This window comes from Apus apus, chromosome Z (genome assembly GCF_020740795.1).
Source record: "Apus apus isolate bApuApu2 chromosome Z, bApuApu2.pri.cur, whole genome shotgun sequence".
Classification (NCBI taxonomy): Eukaryota; Metazoa; Chordata; class Aves; order Apodiformes; family Apodidae; genus Apus; species Apus apus.
The window spans coordinates 35252487-35277018 of record NC_067312.1 but is presented as its reverse complement, the minus strand read 5'-3'; the positions used below and the strand labels follow the sequence as shown (position 1 = coordinate 35277018).

The window sequence follows — 24532 nt, the reverse complement described above, 5'->3', positions numbered from 1 at the left end:
TGCAAATTTTGAGTCTTCTTTCCATTAATAAAGATGTATTACTGCAATATTTTTGTAGAATGATCAGAAATAATTGACTTTATAATTATTTAGCAGATGAAAGCACCCTGCCTTTCACGCACGTATTTTTTGCTCCCCTGTTAAGAAAGGTATTAGCTTCAGTTAATGCTTCAACTGCTATATGTTAAACAGGTTGTTATTTCTGCTTTGTATAAGGAATACAATAATTTTTTAAAACTATTGGAAATACAAGGAACAATTGTTCTATTATAGAAAATTAACAACATACACAGCCAACACATTAATTGACTGGGGAATTAGGCAAGCAAAAATAAGCAGCCCCCCTAGTACTGGACAGACTCAGTCACAATGAGATCCTAAATAAAGTAAGTCCAGGTCTTAGCTCAATACCTTTTATTCTGGCTTGCAAATGTAATTTTTCTTACATAAGGGGTATGCCATGAATGCTGCTTTAACAAAGGATAGTCTTGATCACCACATAGTAGCTCCTTCCTCCAAATCAAATTCTCTTTTGAATACCTATATAATACTTCTTCGCAGACTTCTTGTTTAACGGAAATGTTTTTAATGAGCTATGTAACTTACCTGCTATCACACTCTTCCCACTGCTTTAATTGCTCTTTTAGTGCTCTGTAGTTGGTCTGTAACATCTGCAGCCTCTCTTTGCGTTTTTCATGGGCTGCTCTTAGTTCATCAGTTTCTCGAGTCTGTATACCACCAGAAAAATAAAATGAGAGTTGGGCAAAATGTAAGAGACTTTCACACAGATCACGTGAAACAAATGTTCTTTGTAAGTAACTATTAAAAGCCTCAGAAAACTAAATAGAAAGAACACAATCCCTGAGGGAAAATTTTTCCTTAGGGCTACTCTGGCAAATACTGCTAATTTGGCAAAATTTACGTAAATATTATTTCATGCTTCTCAGAAGTTTTTCAGAATTCACTACTAAAACGTCTGTTTTCAACCTGTGAATGCATTGACCTAATACACCTAGAAATATACACACTGAAAAGGATTACTGGCACTGCCTTTACCTCTGAACTCCTTTTCTCTTTCTTTTTTTCCCATAGAAATCTAATCTATGTGTTTTCAAGGAAAACACTGGCCCCACTGAAGTCCACATCAAAACACCTAAATTGAAATGGCTGCAGGATTTCCTCATGTACTCATTTATTTATGTGAATTTATATAAGCCTGCAATACCAAGACTGTGTCCTCTACCTAGGTAACAAACAAGAAATAAAAAAAAAATCTGCAATAGCTTTTTATATAACAAAATCATATGAAAAAATGTACTTCTTAGAGAATGAAAAGTAAGATTTATACCACGGGATAACATCATGAAAGTTAAAAAAAAAAAAAGAAGAAAAAAAACCACACAAAAAAACACTTCTCTGAAAAATTAGCATTAAGAGGACATTCCACAGTATAAAGCAAGTCAAATTTCAGCACACAGCAATAAAGAATTCACCAGACATTATCCTGCAGTCAAATTTGCTCTCAGTGCTTCATTTCCAGTTCAATGGGAGCTCTGCTTGTAGGGTAACTACAGAACATGTTCCTTAATATCTAAGGAAATCACAATACTTTATTTCCAAGCATTTATTCCTCATATGTAAGGAGGGCTTTTCAGCATCAGTCAATAAATAAGATATACCAATAGCCAAAGCTGCAAGCAATAAAAACATGGGAAGGGTTTCTACAGTAGTGCTAACTATTAAGTACACGGGCTGAGCCTGGCTTCTAAAACATAGTTCAACTTTTGTGATGCATACACAAAGCTGAAAAAATAGCAGCTAACATTTTCAATGCCACTAGACATAGAATTCCAAAAGTTTTCTTGAAGTGACTCATGTAAAAGAAAAAGCAGATTTAGGTATAGAAGCAGGTACTGAAGTGATTTTACTGTTGAATCCTTTCTCAAAGTAGTGATTTTTTTTTTTCTGAAACAAACTCTAAACTAGATACATTTATAAATTTGGAATTACTTAGAATACATTTGACTGGTTTTAAGTGGCTCATTTAAACACAAGTAGCAGGACAGTTCTATGACAAGGGACACAGAGATTATTGCCAAGCTTTACTTGACACTACAATACCAATACACTATCCAATTAGATGCTGGGCTTTTAAGAGATGTTAATGAAATCCTTGTTCTTAGATTGTTTGATAATGCTAGTGAAAAATTATCAAGTCTGATAAGGTACTGGAAAATAGTATATTCAGCATAAATCCTCAGAAGTTTACTAAATGCCCTCTCAGAGATGCAATCAAGTGTAGAATTTGGCCTTTCCTATTTATGAATCTACACTTCTATTATTGGTTACCTGACCCATTACCCATTAAATTCCAATTATTCCCTTCCCTTACCGGTTGCTCTGCTCTCACAGAAACAGAAATTACACAATTAAATGTACTAATAATTCATTTCAATTCAATGATTAAACACTTCAGAACCTCAAATTTACAATGTAAATTTCATAATCTCAGTTAGTTTCATCTCTTTCCGATTGAATTACATTATAATTTTTTATAAATATACTGTCTTTTACAGTTTTCTATATATTGACAGAAATAGCACAGAACAACCATAGTATCACAGAATCTTTAAGGTTAGAAAAGATTTTCAGTATCAAGTCCAGCCTTTAACCCAGCACTGCCAAGTCCACCACTAAACCATGTCCCTGAGCACCACATCTACAAATCTTTTAAATACCTCAAGGCATGGTGACTGTACCACTTCCCTGGACAGCCTGTTCCAGTGCCTGACAGCCCTTTTCAATGACGAAATTTTTCCTAATATTTAATGTAAACCTCCCATGGCACAACTTTTCTCTCATCCTATCACTTGCTTCTTGGGAGAAGAGACTGACACCCACCTCATTACAATCAGCTTTCAGGTGGCTATAGAGGATAAGTTCTCCCCTCAGCTTCCTTTTCTCCAGGCTAAACATCACCAGTTCCATCAGATGCTCCTCATAAGACATGTTCTCCAGACCCTTTACCATCTTTGCTGTCCTTCTACGGACCTGCTCCAGCACCTCTATGTCCTTCTTGTAGTGAGGGGCCCAGAACTGAACAGAGTACTCGAGGTGAAGTCTCACCAGTGCAGAGTACAGAGGAACAATCGCTGGCCACACTATTGCTGATACAAGCCAGGATACTGTTGGCCTTCTTGGTCACCTGAGCACACTGCTGCTTGACATTCAGCCAGCTGTCAACCAATACCCAAGGGTCCTTTTCATCTGGGCAGCTTTCCAGCCACTCTTCCCCAAGCCTGTACCATTGAATGGGGTTGTTGAGACCTGACATTTGGCCTTGTTGAATGTCAGACAATTAACCTCGGCCCATTGATCCAGCCTCTCCAGGTTTCACAGGATCACAGAATTGTCACAGTTGGAAAAGATCTCTAAGATCACCAAGTCCGACTATAACCAATTTATAAATTTGATTTATAAAGACTTGAGTAAAATTTGAAACACTCAGTTATTGTAATAAAACCTCATGTAATCAACTTTTGATTTACTATTGAAGTAATTTATATTCCTAGGAAGTAACTGAGCATATTCCTAGAATTCACTGTAAACACAGAAGTAAATCTCATATTTAAACTTTATAGAAATTATTTATTTTGTCATTTAGAAAAAACAAACAAACAAACAAAATTCAGCAGCTTTAATATCTTCTCTAAGGCATTTGATTCTGTTCCGTCTAGTTGCTACTTAATACCGTGAACAAAAATATTTTAGAAATCTGTATTGAGTAAGGATCTATGGACCTTCTGCAGAGCCTTCCTACCCTCAAGCAGATCAACACTCCCACCCAATTTGGTGTTGTCTGTAAACTTACTGAGGGTGCACTCGATCCCCTCCATCCAGACAATTGATAAAGACATTGAAGAAGAATGGCCCCTATACTGAGCTCCCTCTAGCAGTGCTGGATTTCCAGGATATCCTCCAGCTCTCCACTGAGATGCTATAGTACTTCCCATGCAATAATTAAAGACCAAAAGATAAAGTCCAATCTGCAGGAGGAAGAACCCAGCCTCCTAGGAAAAAAGGCATGCTGTTATTTGCAGGCAGTTCAGGCAAGCCAGAATATTCTAATCAGTACTTCAAAATTTTCTTAAAATTGACCTGTAACAAGTTCTGATACAGCAAATATTTAACTAAAATGGAATTTAAAAACATACTGATTCAATTTTTTGATTAGTCTTATACTGACAAGAAGTGAGGAACCTGACATTACAAAAATACTTTTTTCTACAAGTAGTTATGTTGAAAAGCCACAATATTAATATATTTTTGGCATCTGAACACCATACTTGGAACAGGACTATATATGAAATCTAAAGTAAATATTAGTGTGCCCTCTTTCACATAAACAAGTGTTAAGGTGACCCTAAAGACTGATTGACGTAGCTCTTATTCTTTCCAAATACTAGAACTAAAATAAATAAATAGATAGATAGATAGATAGATAGATAGATAGATAGATAGATAGAGAGATAGATAGATAGATAGATGTAATATTAAGGGTTGGAAAGGACCTCTGATCATCATTGAGTCCAACCCCCCTGTGCCAAAGCAGGACCAAAAGAATAATTAAAAAAACCCAACACAACAAACAAACAAACAAAAAAGCCACAACACACACAAAAAACCAACTAGGGCAGATCACTCAAAAAGGCATCCAGACAGGTCTTGAAAGTCTCCAGAGAAGGAGACTCCACAACCTCACTGGGGAGCCTGTTCCAGCTCTTCATAACCCTCACAGTAAAGAAGTTCTTCCTCATGTTGAGGTGGAACTTCCTGTGCTCAAGCTTGAATCCACTGCCCAGCTAAAGCCAGGAATATCTCCTCTAGGCTACGCCAGGAATCGCAGTACTAGCAACTTAATAAGAGAGAAGAGAACATATTCTTATTATATATCATTTATCTAACTCAGCAACAAAACTACTCATTTCCAATAGTAGATGGGTGTATTTATACTTCAGACCTTTCTAAGTCATTGTTCAAAATCCATTACATTTTCTTATTTACTTTGCTATTCCCTTCTCTAAACAAGAGTGCAATCAAGCATGCTGTGTTAGTGCAGAAACTGAGCTGGTTCTGAGCCAAAATAATGGACACTGTGAATGTACACTATTACTCTATTAACAATAAAGACAGTAAGAGCCAGCTTTCGTTGGTCAGAAATTAGTCAGCTGAGAAGAACTGGAAAATCCTATGAAGGGGACCTTGCACTTTTCTGGTTCTTTGTAATATTGACTGGGGCATCAAGTATTCTTGTTCCTGGAAAAAACATAAATACAGCTGTTCATCTTTTTTTTTTTTTTTTTTTTTCAAGTTGTTACTAATTTTTCAGAAGGACTGATGGACGAAGTCACAATTTCATCTTCAGGATAGACAACATCAGTATGTTCACTGATAGAGCAAGCACATTTCAAGTAATCATTTAGTCAACAGCTAGCTTGAGGAGGCAATGGTGCAAGTGCCAGTTTGAAAATGTTGATCACACACCTTATTCTTTGTTGGAAGCAATGCCTGAGAGGATGCATATAACAAGAAATCATACAATAGCAGTAGAATTATTCTGATATTAATGACAGCTGGGTTCACCATCACACTGGCAATAGCCTCACTGAATCCTGAACGTAGTGCCACAACAGCTTTTAATATGTTGACCTGTGCCTCTACAGCTTCTTTTAAAACAATTAAAGCATTTGCAAAAGAAGCCAAGTATATTTTCAAGAGAAAATGCAAGAAGCTCATATATTCAGTTTCAGGGAGAGGTATAAGACTTAGTCCTTAAAGACCTCACGGATTAAGAGCTGTCATAGAGATCCCACACTTCCAACATAATAAAGCTGCACAGATTCCTAAATTATGCTTAATATTAAACCGAAGAAATTACAAAGAGAATTTTTCTTTTCACTGCTCTTGCCAGAAGAAAACAAAGAAACATGGGGGACACTATCATTTAAGACAGTAACCATACACACTCATGTGTGAGCTTTGCTGGTAAGAGCAGTGCAGCTGTAGTCCACAGTGCCAGAATAATCTGTAGCATCAGTGCTTGGCAGGCCAACTAAGAGTAACAAAATGAAGGCCTGCCAAAGGACCAGTCCTTGGGTAGAGATGGTAGGACATACCTTAGATTTCTGAATACTGACAAAAAAAAACAAACAAAAAAATCAAACTTTTGAGTTTCAGCAACAAGGACTAAGATGGCTTGTAAAACTGAATTTGAAGTCTAAATCATCTTTCCTGTACATCTACATATGTTAAGACACTACATTAAACTCTCTAAAGTATACAGGGTGATGAACTTTTTCCATTTTTGTTAAAATATAATTCCCACTCGCATTTTTTCTAAAATTGACTTATCACATATGAGTGCTTTTTAGCAGGAGGTAGGAGCTCCAGACTATGGTTTATAGGACTCCCCAATTTTTTTCACTTTTATCACACCATGTTCAACATAGCCAGATCTGCTGTATACCACATATACTTGAAGTATCTTTCAAACACTGTAACTGAACAAACTTACACAATGAAGAAAGGGGGAAAGGTGAAGAGTATAAATTATTAAAAAATTAAGAAAACATTACTTAGTATCTGGGGATTTGCATTCTTAGGGGCAATTTTAAACCAACAGGCCATTCAAAAGGTACTATTTTTGAAGTAAAAAACCAAACCAACAAAAATCTATAAAATGGGGGAAAATAGGAAATTGTAATGCATACTCTATTAAGCTTTTCTACTGAGGGTGGGGAGGGGGTGTTATTTGGCTGTGGTTGGTTTTTGTTGTTGTGTTGTTTTTTTTTTACAGAATTTGTTAGACCAACAGCTTCTGATTAATAATTCTAAGAGTACAAGAGGTAATTCTGATTCAAGTAACTGACTTCAGCATTTTAAGATACAGGCTTCACCATGCAAAAAAAATAAATTAAAAAAAGAGATTCTTTGTATTTTCACCTTCACTTTATTCCTGTAACAGTACATGAATTTCTCAGAATACACTCAGACACGAATTTTGAGAATTTATTTAACAAGCACGTATTATTGACGACAGTTCCAATTAGCCTTCTACAGCACTGCAGGAGTACCAAGACAAGATTCCTTGTAGTAAAGGAAAAAAGCAAACTAATGGAGAGTGCTCTCTTATGCTAACACACTTACAGTCCATAAAGATATGCGCATTTTGCATTTTTAAAATGTCTGTTTATTTTGGTATATCTTCATCTATGCAAGCTTATAGCTAGAGGGGTGGGGTTTTTTTGTGTTTTGTTGGGGTTTGTTTTGTTTTGTTTTTTAATATTCACCTTTAGCTGTAGTGTCTTCTCTAAGTTTTCAATCTTCCTTTCAGCTATTTTAAGCCTCTTTAGCTCCTCTGACTCTCTAAAAGAGCTCTTCGGGGACAGAGACCTTGAACGTTTCACAGGTGGTTCCTGGAGAATAAAACAAGGACATGGTTGAACTAGTTGGAACACCGGATTATGAAAGACATGCAGAATTAAAGAAGAAGTAATTTTGAATACTAATAATGAATTATAAAAAAAAAAAAAAATCTGCATGGAATACCAGAGAAATAACAAGCAGAATTACCACAGCGCTACCACTAAAGGTTTCTCTGTGACTCGTTAATGAGAATATTCATTTACATTTACATTGTTTCTTTCAGAATAATGATGTCCCATTAGGGAAGACTAAAGGGTTATAGACTCAGAAATGCAAGAAACCTCATTACAAAGGAGGGGATAGAGGCTGGTCTAATTGCTCTATAAGGGTCCAAGGTTACACTTGATAGGACAACCAGAAACAAGAGGGAAAGGATTTTTTTCCCTTTGAAATAGTTTAACACACTGTGAAGTTGAAGGAACAATATGCTTGAGGAATATAAATACAACAGACAGTAGATCTTATACCATAATGACCATATGGTCATTAACTATAATGTGACTAACTAGAGACAAGAATATGTGTTTATATTATGTACAGCTTCATATAGCAATCTGGAGAAAGAATATGCAAAAGTAACACTTAAACTGGGCGGCTTTCTTGTTCATTCTAAGTCATATGTCCTTATCGCAAAGCAAGACAGACCTCATCACATTAGAACTTCTGATTTTCTGAATAACTTTGGTTAAGGACAGGGTTATACTAACACACTCTTAACACTGATAAAGTAAAATGCTATTACTTAAACACATAAAGTCAAACAAAGTCTTAAGATTATCATTATTCTGGACACATGCTGCCATTTTTACTATAAAATAACCGATCTACAAAAAAAAGGAATTCAGGTTAAAGTCTTCCTGCATACTATATATTTCAACACTTTTACTATTCCATTACATTGATTTAATATTAAAAGAAATCTTAATTAGCAACTGCTATTCTTTTTCTTTGACCATTAGCTTTCAGCATTAAATGTTTACAAGACACTGTATACCACAGTTCCACCTTAAGTCATACGGGTTTCCAAAAAGGAGAAAAAAATACCATTAAATACCAGAAAATAATAGTACTATATATAATCAAGAATTAAAATATTGCCAAGGTGCTTTTGTCATTTGGTTTTGGGTTTGTTTTGCTTCTGAAATGTGCTTGAATGAGGTTGGAAAAAACCCCCAACCATAAATCAAAGCTGATGTCTAGAAAGAATTATTGTACATTTAAAATCTGAATGTCAAATGGACATCTTTTGTATATTCACGTCAGTTCCTTTATATAGCAGAAGAAATTAGGAGACAGTTTCAAGGAACATTTAAAGCAATATTTCCTATTTAAGATTTTATATTGCCAGTGTAACATTTTACTAAGAGGAAATCTCTCTTAAATAGTCAGGTTACTGATTTTCTTTTTTTTTTCCTAGTAACTTTAGTAGAGGTATCAAAAAAGTTTACTGCGGTTAATAGTTGCTGATATCAATAAGAAAATATTTTAACATTGCACAAAACCAAACTGATCCCTTTCAGGTGTCTGAAGCAGAACGTCCCAAGATAACATAGCAAAAACTTTCAAAGGTCCAGATTTCAAAGTTTCAAAGGTCCAGATTTCTTGAATGAAACCAAGATCTTATATAAAATTCTTATCTTCCAGACTTCCTAATTGTTGCACACCCATACTAAATTTTCCTAAAAATCCAGAATGCATTATATTTCAAGAAATGTTTCATAGTTAACCACTGTTTACAGCAGACTGGGAAAAAAAATAATTTATCTGAAATCACAAATAAAAGGTCAAAGCACTGCATTAATGGTCTAAAAGAAGGACACCAAAGGAAGAGCAGAGGACCAAACAGCACCAGACTACTAAAAATAACTAGGTAAAGAGACTCTACAGAGGAACAGAGAAAAAATAAAAATTAAAAAAAAATAAAAATCATAGTCTTGCTGTTTTAATCAAAGGCGATCAGATACAATGAGCACACAGACTTTATATGTAGCTATCTGGGATAGCACAGTGAATCTTTAACAAAGGACTAATGTATGGAAAAAATAAAGAAAAACTAACTATTCATGGAAATAATTCCCTGTAAGAGGAATAATTATAAAATAGTTTGTGATGTTGGATTAAGAGGAATTCTATTGTTAGAGTATGTTTTCACCTGTTTAGTGATGAGACTAGAGCTGGTTGTAGGCTTTACAGCAGCACATAAGTAGTTCAATGGCAGTCTTTGCTAAGAAGGCAAGTACTTTAATTTTCCTACCAATACAAAAATATACTGTAGTTTTCATTGTCTAGGTCTGCTTCAAAACTCAGTTTGGAAGATGACATCTGTAATAACCTTCTCAAAACTGCAAACTTTGCTGCTGCTGCAGCTACCAGGTTTAAGCATTTAATTCTTAATCCAATCCTTGATTTGTACAGTAAATTTAGACATAGATGTATGAAATGTATTAAAATTTATTAAATGTATTATATGTATAAAAAAATTGCAGTGTTTTAAGCATTTCCTAAATATTTAGGAGTAAGAGAAGTCCAGTTTTATGAACAAAGAATGTTAATCCAATCAGTAAAGGGTAACAATAGTAGATATTTTATCAAATGATCCTAAAACATAAAAGACTAAGCAAAATAGCAAAAAGACAGAAATAATCAGATTTTGTAATATTAATAGATATTAAACTTTTTGAAAGATTTATTGTAAAGAAACATCTATATGTGACACACATTAACTTTTAACAGAGGTACAGCGAGCAGAAAAGATGCTTCCTTCTAAACAACCCTCTGTTATCCATACACACCATAAAAGGCTCTAAGGGGTGAAGCTGGAATTAAGTATGTTTTGAATTCAACAGTTCTTGAATACAACAGATTTTGTGTTGGCTGGAATCCCAAAACAAATCAATAAAAACATAAACAAGGGAAGCCAGAACTCATACTGAAATGGCTTGGAGAACTTTCCTGCACACAGAGATCAAATCAATGTCTGCCAGGATTCAGCAGCGAAGACAGTGGGTAGAAATCTTCATGTTTTTTATCAGCTGAAGAAACAAACTTTTCTGAAGCTGAACCAGATACAGGTAGGATTTTTTGAAGATGAAAAATGGCAAATTCTTGATTCACTATGTTCCAACATGAACTTCACCAGTACTGCAAGTTTACTCATGCCTTTTACTATCTTGACAATATAAACTATAGGATGAAGAATGCTATAGGATGTATATAAATAAGAAGCAATTATAACTCCCATGCATCATACAGTGGGAAAGCTGAGGCTGTTTTACTGAACCAGCCAGCAGACAACAAACGGCAGTTTAATTATGTAAGAGAAATCACACACAGTTCACAAAGCTACAAAGTTTAAGCTCTAAAAAGAGCTCTAGGAAGATCAAGCAACTGATTCCTAAGTCTTCATAAAAAAAATAGGACTCAGCTGTTTCTATCCATACTCACTTTGCACAAAGACTGGACTATGAGGGTTACAGTTGCCTCTTAAGAACACACTTAAAATCAAGAAAAAATTACACAAGTGCACATTTAATAAAGTTTTAAACCACCATATACTGTGTATCACAGTAAAGTTTTTTCTATTTCTGCATGGCTGGAGGCAAGGGATTTGAATTTCAGCAATTCACAAAAAACACTAGCCTATAGAAGTACTTAGATCTTTGCATTCTGCAGAACCAAACAGGTCAAGCATACTGTCATGTGGCCACACATCCCATCTTATCATACTAGTGGCAAATTTCTGTTTGTGGCCGGTTTTGTCCCAGGCCCCTCTTTTTAACATCTTTACAATTATTTCTTATTTCAAAATCTTTGGCTTTTGAGAGCAGAAAGAATTTAAAGTGGTGTCATTCACAGAGTCACAGAATTATTGAGGTTGGAAAAGACCCCTAAGATCATCAAGTCCAGCCTATGACCTAACACCATTTTAGCTAGACCATGGCACTAATAGTGCCACTTCCAGCCTTTCCTTAGACACCTCTAGGGATGGTGACATCCCTGGGAAGTCCATTCCAATGTCTAATCATCCTCTCCACAAGGAAGTGCTTCCCAATATCCAACCTAAACCTGCCCTGGAAAAGCTTCAGGCCATGCCCTCTTGTCCTGTCACTAGTTGCCTGGGAGAAGAGTGTGACCCCCATCTGACTACAACTTCCCTTCAGGTAGTTGTAGAGAGTGACAAGGTCCTCCCTGAACCTCCTATTCAATGCTTATTTGTTCTTTGTATCCTGGGAATGCATGTAAGGTGGGGGGGGGAGGGAGGAAGAGGAGGAGAGTATGAAGGGTTAACACAAGAGAGTCTTTGTAATGCCAAAAGGACCACCAGTGTAAAAAACAAGAACTGTATATCCAACATATTATTCCTAATGCTAATAATTTCTGTCATTAATACTTTTGTCATAAAAGACTGAACAATGAGGTAATGGAAGATACTTCATTGCAACAGGAAATCAGTAAAGAGAGTAGCACTACCTTTTCTACTCTAGCCATATGTTTTGTGATCCTAAAGCCAGAATGGTTCTATAATTTGCCTTACTGTCTTACCTAAATACAAAGGATTTGTAGCCTGTCAGTTCAGTTCCCAAAAGTTTGAACAGATACTGCATTCACATGTGAAAAAATGCACATATCAAACAACTCTGAGTATTAAATGAGCATGACCAGGATCTACGTACCAAAACAGTAAAAGACTGTTTAAAATGGGTTTTAAAAGTTTGTATTTATTTGTTTTGATGTATTATTTTACTCAAGGTAGTGTAATTACTTTATTCCTGACACAGTGATCAGTTCATCACAAACACAGTACTCTCTTTTACATTATTTGGAGGAAACAAGAAATTACATTGTGGTGGGTTAACCTTGGCAAAGGGTTGAACACTCCTCCAGCTGCTCACTTACTGTCCTTCCTCAGCAGGACAGGGGGAGAAAATAGGATGAAAAAGCTCATGGGTTGAGACAAAGAAATGAAGATTGCTTACCATTCACTGTCATGGGCAGACTTCACCCAGTGAAAGTTAATTGAAATTATTGTCAATTAAAATAGATTTGGCTAGTAAAAAAATCAAGAAAATATTAAACCAACACCTTTTCCCTCACCCTACTTCCCAGGCTCAACTCCACTCCTTCACTCTTGACTCTTCTACCTCCTACTGAGCAGTGCACTGGGATAGGGAATGGGGGGGTTACAGTCAGCCAGAAACAGCTCCTCTCTCCCTTTCTCTCCTCCTCACACTTTGCCCTTGCTCTCTCCTTGAGAACTACTCCATGGGTTCTTCATAGGTCACAATTCCTATCAGAAGAAACTATTTCAGCATGGACTCCTCTCCATACACTCTGGTTTCTGAGAAGGAATACCTGTGGAGTGGACTTACCCACAAGGAATGCTTCCTTGATACAGAAATCTCTACCAAGTTTTCCACACTCCGTACAATCACAAGGAAAAAAAACCAAAACAGATGAGGAAAAGTCTGAACACAGGGAAAAATACCATCACTTCCACTTATTTAATAAATCAGTTCAAGTAGTAGGTTTATATATGGATCTATTTCATTAGCTACAGTTTGTAGCTGTTGGTTACCTAGTGCCCAAATTTAACAGCAAGTCATAATGAAAAAGGCAGTGCAGCACTACAGAAAGTAATAAAAAGTTGAAAGCATAAACTTCTAAAGGACATTTCTGTCAATCTTCATATAAATAAATATAATATCATACTTTAAAAATAAAGAATTTGAAAAAAATATTTTTCACTTATAAAATTATAATAATAACCATTTCTAGTTTTCTCATTTTCCTTCCAGGGAAAGATAGTCATTCTGGTTCATACCACAGAATACGTAATAAATATTAATTTCAAAAAACCTACAAAGAATTTATCCTTCAAATATTTCATTTAATGAATTTAATATATATTTATTATTTAATAAATATTTTTTATATTTAATAAGGTAAAATCTTCTACTCCCAACAGCTATTTAAACAAGTCTTTGGCAGATAACACAAGAACCATCCAAACAAGCTTCCAGAATTATAAGCAGCATCAACAGATATTAAAATTATTATGTGGAAAAAATGTTTAGCAAAAATGTTTGTCTTTACCATCCTGACTTAGACACAAATGCATGAGACAGTAACACTATCCTACCTCATGCTTTCCTTCGGTCCTTTTCTTGTTGCTTTCCAGAGTATTTGTAGCATACAAATTATGCTGTGCTAAGTTAAGACTTGTGTTTTTCAATTTTTCCTGTAAAAGCTCGATTTCTGATTTTTGCATTGCAATAAGACACTCTAACTCACTTACAGAAGGCTGTTGAAATACCTAGAGAATGACAGTACAGTTATATTACATTAATAACAAAAATTATAAGCATAACAAATAATTTAGATAAAGCTGTCTAGAAAAATACATTCCAAATATTACAGCAATGTGGGAGCAGTAAGTAATTCTGCTTTTGTAAATGACTCATGAATCCATACTCAAAAACAGACCTCAAGGTGTTAACTAAATATTTTCATACCACCACAATTTCCAAATCCAAGTTTGCAGTTTTAACAGTGGTGCTTTTATACAGACATTTTTTTTCTGCAGCAACCTATTCTACTATGGTACTTTTTATCTCAGACACTGTAAAAATGACTTAACAAAATATTTTATCACCTGACTTGTTCGTGGTGAAATTTCAAGTTGATAAGTATCACTCGCCTATCAAACGTGAGAAAAAAACCAAAACAAACCACAAAACTTTACTACATATTCTGCCATTGAAAATACTCTTAGTTAAAAACTGCCCCTGAAAAATACCTCTATAATATACTTCTACAACATGTACCCACTATATCCACAAACTCTGATGTAGAAATGTTGTAGTCAAATTGAAAGCTTACCAAAAAAATAGACAGTAATTCTAGATCACAGTGTTACACAAGGCAGTTAAGCTATTTCATGAAGCCACTGAACTCCAGGGCCCTTCCCAGTTATCAATTCCTTCACAGCAATTCCTTGGCACAATAAAATACTGCCGCAAACCGCTCACCTTGGCCCTGTTACAAAACCTGTTCAGACCAAGACACATCTTCATTGGTACCAGCTACCTTTAAGTCATATGCCTGATGTCAAATAGCAGACTCGTGTGTATACATGATCAAGAATGGTCAAGTTACCATGGCTTGATAAATTACTGCTTGTCAGCTGAGTTTTCATTAGCCTTCTGTGATCACACTTCACTGCATTAGAACCACAAGACAAAATGCGTTAGCTTAGCATAAGTAAAAGCAATACACCTATTGTGGCAGCCTATGTTAATCACAAGGTGAAATGCTTTAGCTCAAACCTCCTCCACAGTGCTTTAATGCTGGAGACAGACATTCGCCTTGCAACAGCTGTGCCAGCAAAGATAATTCCCAGATGGCAAACATGTCCAGGCAGCTGAAGGTTAGCATCCCAACACTATCATTGAAAAAAGGGATGGTGCAAACCCCCTCCCTAATCAACTGCATAAATAAAAGGGCAGGTTAGTTTAAAAAGTCAATGCAAGTGGCTTAAGCTGACCCAGCTGACCCTGTATTGCCCTGATTAGGGCAAACTGATAAAACCCCTGTTGCCAGTGGTGCTCTGACAGCAATGACAAGCAGTTACAAAACAGTGAAGTTTTCAATCAACAAAGCTTGATGCAGAAGACAACTTCCTCAAGACTGATTAGAAGTTTAATTTTACACATACTTTCCCTAATTAGTAAACTTCTGACAAACTGACTTGCTGGCAGCTGTTGAACGTATTCTTAAGACAAACACTTATTTCAACAGAGAAAAAAAGAATTTGGTACAATTATAACTTGTTCCTCCTAGCTCAGTTACTGGTCTGCCCCAAGTAAAACAAATCAGGTACACTGAGAAAAATCAGGAAAGGCAGTGGAAAAAATAAACCTGCAAAACAACACCTGTCCAACTTCACACCAATCAAGAAATGAGATGGTCCAAAGTTGATAAAAATTAAGCAAGTAAACACCCTAGTGAGCTGTTAAATTTTAAATCTCTTTCCTTATTTGATAACTATTATTCTACCTTTTCTAGCCTAGAAGACATTGTTTACTAAAATATGAAGAGAATTTTTGAACAATAATTTTTAAGACATGGAAAGAGGTTTTTGAAAGACAGAAAGCTGCATGAAATGTCTCTGGTCTTTCTTTTCATATTCCTGTCTATTTAACTTCATATTACCACACTTTTATGTTCCAGGTGTCCTTGGTTAAGAGGAAAAAAATCACCAAAACCTAAATTATTTAGTGAAAAGGCTGCTATGGGAACCTCAATTCCTTCTGTATAAAACATCATGCTATGAACAACTCAGAGTTCTAAGATTTATTAATGAAAAAAAAAGGGCAATTTCATCAGATCCTCGGAAAGAAATGTCTCTTTCCTGGCTTTTCACTGTCTAACTTTGTATCTGAACTCTTCCTTGTATCTAAGAACTAAGTGAAATATTACAATAGTAAGGCCAAAGTGGAAAATAATTTGGACTGTAATGGAGTTCTAACTTAAAAAATCCTATTATTATTAGATAAACAGCACAATATTTTGTTTCATGACTGCAGAAAACATTCAACATTCAAGCCTTCTATGAAGAATGTAGTCCAGTTTCATAGCAAAGATCAGAAATGTGCAATCTAGAAAAATAAAAACAAGTTACATAGTAAGAGGCAGCACCAGATTCTTCCACAGCCTCTGTTCCATAATTATCATTGTAGATCTTTGATCTTACAAATGGAAATAGCAGGCTCACTTCAACCAAGAGTTCCATAGAGGCTCACCTCCTAAATCAGTTCTGAATCCTAAACCTAAAATTCCCACAAGATTATTGTTTCAGTGTACACAAAACATTGAGCCTCTTCACAGTCTACCTTCTACATGTTGAGTGCAGCAAATGAACAGTTTGCCTCAGATTTAAGCATCTTAGATTAGATGCAACATACCTACAAAGTCTATCATAGCAGAATAATTGTTTCTTCTTTCACTTAGCAAAATCTGTTTATATAATATGCTATTTTATCATAACAGATACAGTTTTTTCAGACTGAAACTCAATTTAATGTGCAAAACATATATTCCAAATATATGTCACAGCGTTACTGATGTTTTAACAACAAATACAATCAAGAAAGTATTTATTTTTACCAAGCACTTCTCTCACTCCTAGGTTTATATGTCTGTTCAAAGTCAAACATAGTTCCTATTTTCTTGAAGCATTAATCAAGATTAAGCATAAGTATTCAACACAAAGCTGTACGACTAGGGGAGCCACCCACAGTCTATTTAGGGAGGGGAATCCAATGCCACCTCTTCGAGGCCGATATTGTCAGAAATCACAAACAGTACTAAACAGTATGGAGAAAATAAAGCTATGCTACACCATAATTCTATTCTGCATGACTTTTCTGAACCAGCAAAAGAGAGCAAGTGTCAAGGGGATGGATACCTGAGAGCTTCAGAGCTATTAACTCAGCATTATTTGTACTCCTGCTCACCCTCAACTTGCTCAGCACAAAGCTGTGCTAACAGAGTACCAAAACCATCGACTAGGAGGATATAAAAAAAGCCTGCAGTCTTTCTGCAACCAGATGTAAGCTCACTCTTGCTCAAACCACAAACTGGCCAACAGATACCCAGCGGCTTAGTAAAGGCTAAAATATCTTTTCTCTCAGCAACTCATCAGAGTTTACACTTCCAGCTCAGACTAGAGGAGGTGTGCACACCTTTGCCAGAGTACTTTAAGTTCAGAAACAGCATTTTTTACCTACAGCAACCAATTGGTCTATGACCCAAAATTCTCCAGTCCAACTCCAGGAATATGGTGTCATATGCCACACAAACCATGATGCAGGAGACATCCAGAAGGAGTTTATATGTCAGAAATAAGAATAACTTCCCAAGTCTCCTCTTATTCTGCTACTCAGTCAGCTAGTTGTGTAGTTAGGTCAGAGGCAATGCTCACCTGAACATCCTTTGCAAGCTCCTTTTTTTTACCGCTTTGATTCCCTGTCATCAAAGCCAGATAACTATTGCACATACTGCACATACTTCTAGGCACCAATAACAAACTGTTGAAGAACCACTTACCCAGCCTGGACCTTGATCTCAAATGCCCATGAGTTTCTGAAAATGGCTAAAAGCCAATGAAAAGGTTTCCACCACTCACCCTAACAGCATTTATGCTTGGCATACTCCAAAATCCAAATGACTTGGATCATATGACAAAAAGTACCCTGATCATCCAATAGAGAAAACAGGGAGAGGAATAAAGGATGCAATCCCTTTATCAAGGCCACACAGTCACCACATTAGAAGGATTCCCAAAACCAGGTATGAATTAATAAATAAAATGTATTTTATTCATCTGGGGAATTAGACCTCCCGCTATGAAATAATGCTCAAAGTATGTAATACATAAAAAATGTAATTATATTATAAGAAAAAAACTGGTAGTCTGGAAAAATGTTTAGAAGAATCATTACAAAGTCTCACGTCAAGACTAGCTTTCATTAAGCCTTTTTTTTTTTTTTTCCAAACCAACCACTCATCTCTCCATGCATCTGTTGGGAGTTGAAATTTTTTACAAGTATACAATAAACCTGGGTGTTTTTTTCTTAATTCTGGTTCAGAGCAGCAGCAAGCAAAGATCCATGCAAGTTGAAAACATCAGTAGTATTTGCTCTAATGCATTACCATTAACAGACATTAGAAAAAGAATAGAACCTTACTGAAGCCTGAGTAATTGCTGGTTAAATATTTTATATCTTTACACTCCTGGCAGCAATACTTTACAACTGTGGCTTAGAAGTTTCTGTTAAATATAATGGATTTTTCTTTTTCTATTTAGGAATTCTTATGACATTGTCTTCATTTTAGTTTTTAAAAAGGTTACTAATTAGCTACTGAAAGGTTTTACTTGATTAACTACGTCAAAATGTAGACAGTTATTTCTTCCAGGATTTAAAGTTATATCTTGACATACTGGAAGCTACTAGGTAAGTTTTAAAAAGCACATTTTTGAGTTACAGACTTAGTAGTAGAAAGCAAAAAACATAAACCTGTGTCTGAGACTGCACCAAAAAAAGCAACTTTGTTGTCTGCTGAACTATTACACTATTATCATAAGTGAAAATCAAGCCTGTGCACTAATAGTGTAAACAAGGGACTGTGCTTGTTATGCATTATCATCTCTGTACATTAGAACCTCAATCATACTCAAACAAATTCACTAAAGTGTGGTTTTCAATCTGCTAACTATGCATTTCATAATAGCCTGTAATTATTAAAAACTGACAAGAAAGCTATGCCACCTGTGTTTATGTGAAGCCAGGTAATGAAAAAAACAACAACGCTGTCATCACCTCTCAATTCCTGATTGCATTATCAAAACTGTAGCCGAGTTTGGCATCTGGGTGTGACCTTGTTAACTGCTAGGGTAATTAAATTTATTCTATTGGGAAAAGGGATGATAAATTATTAGCACGAAGATTTTGTTCACATTTTATTAAATTGGCCTGTCAAAGGGTCGGCCAAATTATCAAGGGCCTCATTTATTGGAGGCCAGCCATATTGCCACATCTGTTACAATTATTTATAATTTCAGCAGTTGAAAACCAACTGAGTTAGGCATCCGCCATGTAAAGTAATTTACAAATTATCTGATGAGGGAGTGTTTTAGCTTCTCCCTCATTTCTAGCCAGCAGAAAGCTGTGCTGTAATTACAGAACACGATTAGGTTCTTTGGGGAACTTATCTTGCACTCATAGCCATAGTAAGATGCAGCAAGAACATATGGAGGAGCTTGTGCTTCTACTCCCTGAAGCTCGTGACCCGCCTGCCGCTGAGCCCTTGAGTTGAATTTGAATGAGAGTGCCATGGCTAATGTTCTACACATGCACCATTTATGCCACAAAACAAATCGGATCACTGTTAATTATGAAGCAGCTATAATCAGGCCTTCACATCTGTGTAATGTGAAGCGCAGTAGGCTGTATTCCAATAATGTATGACTACCTTTGGGTCGCAAATTGCGAGCCATATTGCCTCAGTAGTAGTTACTGAATTCAAAGTAAGTCCTTTGATAAAAGCCCATCACAAAGATATTTTTATCCATTTTTTTTTAAACACAAGCCTTTTTTTATCAGCTATTGACCAGAACAGTTAAAGCATATGGCACAAGTTCATTAATGAACAGTAGCACACAGCACTCTAATTTAATGAAACCACTTGAGCCATAAAAATCAGATTTAGTTAATTCCCCCTTTCCCATTTTTTTTTCTTTTCTGCATCTAGCCTATACCCTGGACTCCAACATAATGTCATGGGTGATCTTGCTGTAAAATATAATTATTTTCTCGTACATTTATAAACAGATTTTATTTTTAAGAGCCTGTGCATTTTGTAATGTGGAATAGGGGGGCAGAGATGAATGAAAATACATCGAAAATTGAAGACAAATTTCCAAGTGGTTTCCTCTGCATAACCCAAAATTTAACCCAATAACAATTAATAGCACATATATCATTTCTACTTTAGAAATTACTGTCTGGCTGCTGTCTTCTAACAAAAAAATATTCTTTATTTGGTGAAAAATCTTTCTGTGAGAAAGCAGCTAAAAAAGCAGCACCCAGATGGCAAACCAGCTACAGTTTAATTAATCCACTAAAAGCCATTCAGTTTTCAGTAAGGGTAATGTAATTTTGAATAATTGTAGGGGAAAAAAAAAAAATCACTAAACGTTCTTAAGTTTTATTACAGCAGCATGAATACTGCCGCTATAGAGTAGTTAAAGTTGAGTTGCTCTTCCCATTATAAACCCCACATTTTCAGTATCTTGGTCCTTTCAGATTGCTGTACACTAAGAATAGATAAGCGGAATGCCAAACTAAACTAAATGAAAATTAAACTATTTGTCAAAACTGGATCCAGATTTTCCTTTCTGTCCTTTAACACTCGAGAACAGGACATAATTAGTTTTCAGAAGTTCTGAACTGCCTTCCTAAAGTACACTGCATTTCTTTTCTTCTTTTAAAGAGAATTTCAAAAGCTGCAAAAAAACACTATTCCTTTTTTTAAAGACAAAAAATGCCTGCATCCTTGTTCAGTTGCAACATTGCAAGTGGAGTCTCAAACTGCCATACTAAAACACACCCAACTGTAATTGAAACTGCATTTTAGGGTGATCAAATGCTAGAACACTTTGATCCCAATAGCAGCAATGGCATTAGTAATACTGAAGATCGTATCTGACTCTTGTGTTTAAATTATAATTATCTAGGTATCGCAAACACCAGAAAATATCAGTTATTTTCTATTACAAACTTACTTAAATATGGAGCAAATTTCACTTTACAAGCTACAATCTGTCCTGGCTGTGTGTATTATAAGCGTAATAATCTTCGAGTAACAGACATTTTGCAGCTTAAGGGAATACAACCACTTGAAAAATGTTGCTGATATCTTTCCACTATTGAAGACTAATTATTTACTCAGTAAGTTCTGTTGCCTAAATTGGTCCATTTCAGTTCCACTTTACTTTCTTCAAAGGCCAAGTCTTCAAGCAAACAGTGAAAAAAAGTTCGTTGTTTTCCTCAAACGATGGGCTGCAGTATTACATAGTTCTCTATGTTCACTATGATTCCATGTTAAATTCTTCTATAGAAATACTGTTTATTATAGTACTTGTTAATTGCTGTTTAAAAAATGTATTTCAAGATCTTTGTGGTAAATGTCAATGTTTTGTTAATAAACTGAATATTTCGAAAACCAGCAAGATATTTGTGGCAAGCTTTGACCCACACCACAAAGGGTGTAAGACCAAAATTTTTTTAATGCAGATAAATTAATCAGATAAGTTTTCTGACAGTAAAGCCTAAATAAATGTAATATAAAATCCATTTTGTTAGGAATCAATTTCAGTAACTGAAAAGATCTAGTCTATAAAGTAAAATTTACAACACCACGATTTGAACAGGATCTCTGCCGCTTATGCTGCCATCATTTACAAGAAATAGAAAATTAAGCTTCAAAAGTAGACATTAAATATTCAAATTGCAATACTAAGTATACTGGATAAAATCTAGAATCACTAAAATAAAAGAGAGTTACCCTCTTCAAGCTATTTTTTATGTTTCATATTTCAATCAAAATCAGTATTTTAAAGACTGTACTGTATAAGCCTACTAAATTGAAATCAGTGAAGTATTGATGTTAGACAACCCAACCAGTAAGTCAGACTCACATAATGAGACTGGAAGAATTTTTGCATGGCAAAAAATGATGCAGTTCCTCTTCAAATATTTTATTTATGTATTTATCATGTACATCTTTTTAAAGTCAAATTTTTAGTTATGAAACAGGTTTTTTTTTTCCCAATAAGCTTAAATCATACCTGCATACCATTCTACTTTCATTTTTTTAATGGTATTTTCTATTCTCACTGCTTTTAAAAGCATCAATATGAGAAATAGATAGTACTATAAAAATTTAAGTGAATCTTCTATTAGGTAGAATGCATGTACCTTTCATTAGCTAGAAGCTAGTTACAAATAATAACATTTAAATATCTGTTAATTACTGTCCTTTATCGAGTGCCATTCTTGATGTCTGCACATGTGTGTAAAGTAGGAGTCAAGACAGAAATGACTGCTTCAGTTCAGTAAAAATTTAAATACTTATATTCACTTGAATAATAGTTATGCCATATTAACCGTATTATTAGATGTATGGCATACATTTCAGAGCTAAAAATTAATACCAATAATGAAACAGAATCAAAACAGAAGTTACATGAGATTAAATTAATCAAAGCCCACAGGCTTCTGTTTTGAAAACTATTCAAAATTCTATTTTTCTGTTCTCTTTTACTGTGTAGCATGAGTACAGATCTAACCAAAAAGACTTAAAAATTCAAAGATGCCTAATCTCTCTGTCAGAGAAAAGCTATGTAAGAACTGCTAAATGAACACATACTAAGATGTAAAGAGCAATTTACTGTAAAACAAGTTCAAATTCATCACATACATTATCAGAATCATCAAAATAAAATCAACCAAAAGTTTGCCCCAAAAAGTGCCACACTAACTAGGTAAGGTTACCACCTTAAAAAAAAAAAAAAGAAAAGAAAAAAAAGAATATTTTACCCTTAATGAAAAAAACTTGGGATGTTCTTGCTACTAAAGCCAATAATATAAAACTCATTTTTACCTGACTATAATTTAATTTCAACAGCAAGAAAAGTTCAAATTCTGGAAACAATATGTGCTAACATACACAACACAGATGCATAATCTTCCTGGATAGTGAAAGTGTGAAGAAGATATATTAGTGCCTTTAACAGACTGTTATAGCACATACCACAGGATGAACTTTCATCAAGGCACGAATCTAAACATGCTCAAGAAACCAGGACTTTACAGCAGAAACACAACTGTGATTTAAACCAATTCTTTTAAGCAGGATAATTTTTAAAAACTGTAACAGGAAAACTAGCAGATGTCTACTTTCCTATGTCTACTTTGCTTTGGTGTCCTGTTACTTAAGCTTTTATTTCAAATTCATCCTGTTCTACTTATGTTGCAGTCAAGAGATTGTAAAGTGAGTTAGGAGGTTCTCTTAACTGTGTTAAACTTCAGAACTTCACAAATGACCAGAACTTTGGCTACTTCACAGGTCACAGAAATAATGACAGGTAATCAGTTTCTTCCCTTGCAGAAACCTCATCTGTGTAATCACAGAATAATCATTACCTTTGTAACATTTATGCAAGATTGGTAATGGAAAGTTTGGCTGTCATTAAAAGGAAGCCAACAATAAGTATTATGATACATTCCCAAAAGGCATACTTTTGACCTTTCAACCAGAGCAAGGCTGCATGTCAACAAAAAATATTTGCTAGAGAAGAATGGAAGAATTTTAGTGAAGAGAAAATATTAAGCATGTTAAGCACATAAGCACATACTGTTGAATATCTCAGTTCTCCTACCAAACTAGCAACTATGGATGCTACCTATAATAATTTCCTTCCGTATGAGACTGCTTCAGTAACACTAATCATCTGTCCTATCACAGCCTGATTTAAGATTAATGTACTAAAAAATAAAGGTTCATGCACTGCATTTAGCTTACTGTAACGCATTTATTAAAATAAATTCTCTGGTTTTGTTTCCTACTATGTCTTCTCCACTAGCATTGGTAAATATCTGACTGAGCTCGTGATAGATCATACAAATGGTTGAACTGACATATTTCTGCAAAAGGTCAGGCTGAACCTACATTCACTACTAAACCAGTAAATTCTCTGAATAATCATGACAAATACACTCCTTCAAATACACTGGGAACAGGAAGAGCACCACAGAGCCTACAAGGCCGAGACAGTATAGCGGAGAGCCAATAGAATGCCGCAGGAAAATAATTACTTGAATCCCTATTCACAATTGAGTAGTTTAGGACTGCTTCACATTTGGACCCTAATTTACACGGAGCATACTGGTTAATATACTTCAGATTTAGACACCACTAGAAGGAGACAGAATAAATGAACAGAAGAGAGAGTAACAATTCATGCACACTGGATGCTATACATTTAAAACATTCAAAGGAAATAAATTATAAATTTGAATCTCCAACTGTAGATTGTCACTAGCTTCTAAAATAGAATTTTTCAAGAATATTTTACCCTTAATGAAAAAAACTTGGGATGTTCTTGCTAATAAAGCTAGTAATATAAAACTCATTTTTACCTGACTATAATTTAATTTCAACAGCAAGAGAAGTTCAAAATAAGGAACAATGAAACAAATCAGCACTGATACATTTCATTTTCACAGAGTAAATGAAGAAATTTCACTTTTTTTTCTAGGAATTTGTTTCAATAAATTAATTCCTTTGGCTTTATTTTTATTTTTCATGTTTTTGCTGTGGATTATAAATAAAAGTCTTGCTGAGTACTGACACCATTAATCGTTACTTCTATTAGCTATAGCAGAAATAGTTATACTACTGCAGCAGAATATACTACTACACA

The 24532-nt window shown here is 35.0% G+C and overlaps 1 protein-coding gene across 5 annotated transcripts in view; it reads right to left on the bottom strand.

Annotated features, from left to right (window-relative positions):
• CNTLN (centlein) overlaps positions 1-24532 on the bottom strand; it is a 195481-nt gene that overhangs the window by 94530 nt on the left and 76419 nt on the right. For all 5 annotated transcript variants that reach the window (XM_051643115.1, XM_051643120.1, XM_051643116.1 and 2 more), the window contains exons 9-10: positions 7350-7475; positions 607-728 (exon numbers count right to left, since the gene is read on the bottom strand). In XM_051643115.1, the coding sequence (XP_051499075.1) occupies positions 607-728; positions 7350-7475 (248 nt within the window). The remainder of the gene's footprint in view (positions 1-606; positions 729-7349; positions 7476-24532) is intronic.